Here is a 3,031-nt window from a genome sequence, read left to right on the forward strand (position 1 = left end):
GATTTAAGGGATATAAATTTATGATGACTGGATTTATTGAAACATTATGTGATTTCCTAATTAGCTACCAATTTTGGAAAATTTTTGAAAATTTGGAAAATTTTCAACCCTTCCACCAAATATTTGGAAAATTTTCAAACCAATTTATTTTGAAAATTTCAAAGCCTCCGTTTTATATTTATACACTCACCCTCTCTCTCTCTTCCACTTCATGTTCCTCCCTCTTCCTTGTTATCTCTCTGCCTAACTTCTTCTTCAACCAGCCACCTCCCTCTTCCTCCACTCCTCCCGTTCTTTCTCTCTCTCTTCCCTTTCTCCTTCCTCCTAATCCTAGCTTTCTCTCTCTTCACCTCCTCCTCCGCCGCATCCAAGCCCAACAAGCCCAACAACAACCAGCTCATCTTCTCACTCACTCATATCACTCAATCCCAGCACAAGAAAAAAAAAAAAAAAAAAGAACACCCCCCGCTCTCTCTCGCATCTACCATTCAAACACTCACACACACACACACAGAAGAGACTTGTAGACCTTTCACAGTGACTGTTTCAATTTCCCAAACCATCCCTCACCTTCATCTCTACTTCAATCCCAAAACCCCACACCAAAAATCTAACCATGCCTCTCTTTCTCTCTCACCTATAATCAACACACCACCCCCTTCTCAATCTCACTTCAATTCTCATCACCACCACCATGTCATTCGCCTCCTCCGCCACCACCACGATGCCGCTTCTCCTCCCTTGCCAGGGGAGTGACGGCCGAGACTCCTCGTCAGACCTCGGCTCCTCGACGACACGGCCGGCGATGCTCATGATGCTCCTCGGCCGGGCCACAGGGCGCCGCGGTCCGTCCATGTTGGTGAGGGAGACGGCGACGGGTGAGCTAGGCGAGCGCTGCGCCGACTAGGGGTACTTGAAGCCGGTGGTGGCACTGGACATAATGTGGAACACGACATTCGTGGTGGTTTTGGTGGTGATGCTGATTTTGACCAGGGGCGAGTGGCCGAACACGCCAATCCGGTTGTGGATCTGAGGCTACGCGCTGCAGTGCTTTGTCCACGTTTGGTGTGGTGGTGTTTGGTGTGAGAATAAAAGAACAGAAAAAGGAAAAAAAACTAAAAGAAAAATAAACTCAAAAAAGAAACATGATGGCGACGATCAATAAATGGTAGCGTAAAAGGAAACTAAAACGGCTAAACTAAAAGGAAATTATTACTCGTCGCTAAACTAAAACGTTTTAATTTGTCGCTTGATAGTAAAACGACAGAATAATATACGTCGCTTAAGCTGTTCAGCGACGAATATTCGTCGCTTAAGGAAATTATTTTGTCACATTAAATCTAGCGACGAAAATAGGCTAGTCGCTAAACCAAAAAGTTTCGTCGCTTAACAGTAAAACGACAGAAAAACATACGTCGCTGAACAACTTAAGCGACGAAAAATTTTCGTCGCTTAAGTGCATTATTCGTCGCTTAGGTATGTGGCGACAAAAACAACACCCGTTGCTTGTTTCGTTTTCTTAAGTGACTGATTTTATGTTTTGTCGCTTAAGTACCTATGAAACGTGTCATATGCGACGAATCTTAAGCGACGCCGATTTCGTCGCTTATGTCGGAAGGCGACAAATATTGGTATTTAGCCGACGATTTTTTCCCGTCGCTTAAGCCTTTATTTCTACTAGTGGACGTCTTTTCTGCTAGCACGAAAGATAGGATTATCAGTAACGATTCATCTGCGAGTGTCCTCAATAACCAATGAGCACCTCCATTCACCACAATCACATCACGACTTATAGTAGGTCTGCAGGGAACGACACCCTTAATCCGTCGCCAAGAATCAGTTTCCATTGTATATATAGTTAACACAATTCCATGATCAGAAAAGAACTGCCCGATAACCACCTTATATTCCTTAGTGGAATAATCAAATCCAAACCCATATAACTCCCCAAAACAAGGCTTCAATCTTCCCGTTGTTGTCTTCGGTAGTTTCTTTGATATCTTGGCTACAGGGTCAACCAAATGGAACCCAAAAAACGACTGGGACAACAAGAAGCTATTGCAAGAACGGATAAAGGGAAACCACTGGCGTCGTCCCTTTGGAAACTGATTGTAAACGAAGTCGAGCTCGGTGGCTACTGCTACTGGACCATCAACATCAACATTAACATTATCCTTACGATTCTTTAGAACTTCGTGGTTCTGGTCAAAAAATTGATCCAGGTCCAGAGAGTAAAGGCAATGATGTAGCCTGTCAGTAAATACGAGTCTTCGTCTTTGGAAGAAGACATCCTTATTATTCTCAATGGCTTTGGAGTGCATGGCAATGAACTTGGGATTCGATATCAAGGACAGCCATGACTTTGATACCAACTTGAAACGGCACAAGGGCTTCACTGGTAGCCTCGATAGAATCTCATGCATGATCTCCGGTGGAAGATCGATTTATTTCCCCGTCAACTGGTCCTCCATCTTTTATGTAAGCTCTAAACCCTAAAACAGCTTCCAGGAATCGAACTTAATTAAACATACAGTGAGAGGTCCAGGAATCGAACTTAACTATATAGAAGCTGTCCAACTATTTTAAAGTCTAGGTGGAAACAGATATCTAATTGCAAGTTAGATAGGGACTCCTAATTGCGTGTGTAGTACTATATACAAGTGACAAAGAAATAATATACTCGAATATCCATTAACCCCAGCCATTATATATTTTTTTGATCAAAAGGTCTTCACCTTGTCCAGGAGGAGGATCAGTTGGTATGGTACTTCTATCCAGAGATGTTATTTCTATCTGAATTGAGCTGTTATAACTGAAAGTGCAGAAAAATTATTTAAACCATTTGAGTGAGGTTTACAAAGTTTGTCACGTTACTTCAGTACCAGTTCTTTGTTATTTAAAATATTAACAGGTATATATGTTTTTAGGTGCTTTACCTTGGAATCACTGGGAAAAGAATTTCGACTCCGTCGGATGCACTATATGTAGGTCTTGAGACACATTTTGTGCCATCCCAAAACCTAGGCTCACT

The 3,031-nt window shown here is 42.5% G+C and overlaps 1 protein-coding gene across 1 annotated transcript; it reads right to left on the reverse strand.

The window, feature by feature from the left end:
• Positions 1-1,583: 1,583 nt before the first annotated feature.
• LOC101296771 (F-box/kelch-repeat protein At3g06240-like) lies at positions 1,584-2,423 on the reverse strand. The gene has a single exon (XM_004298508.1). It carries the CDS (start codon positions 2,421-2,423, stop codon positions 1,584-1,586), a length of 840 nt encoding a protein of 279 aa, XP_004298556.1.
• Positions 2,424-3,031: the final 608 nt, after the last annotated feature.

The sequence above is a fragment of the Fragaria vesca genome, linkage group LG4, assembly GCF_000184155.1.
Source record: "Fragaria vesca subsp. vesca linkage group LG4, FraVesHawaii_1.0, whole genome shotgun sequence".
Classification (NCBI taxonomy): domain Eukaryota; kingdom Viridiplantae; phylum Streptophyta; class Magnoliopsida; order Rosales; family Rosaceae; genus Fragaria; species Fragaria vesca.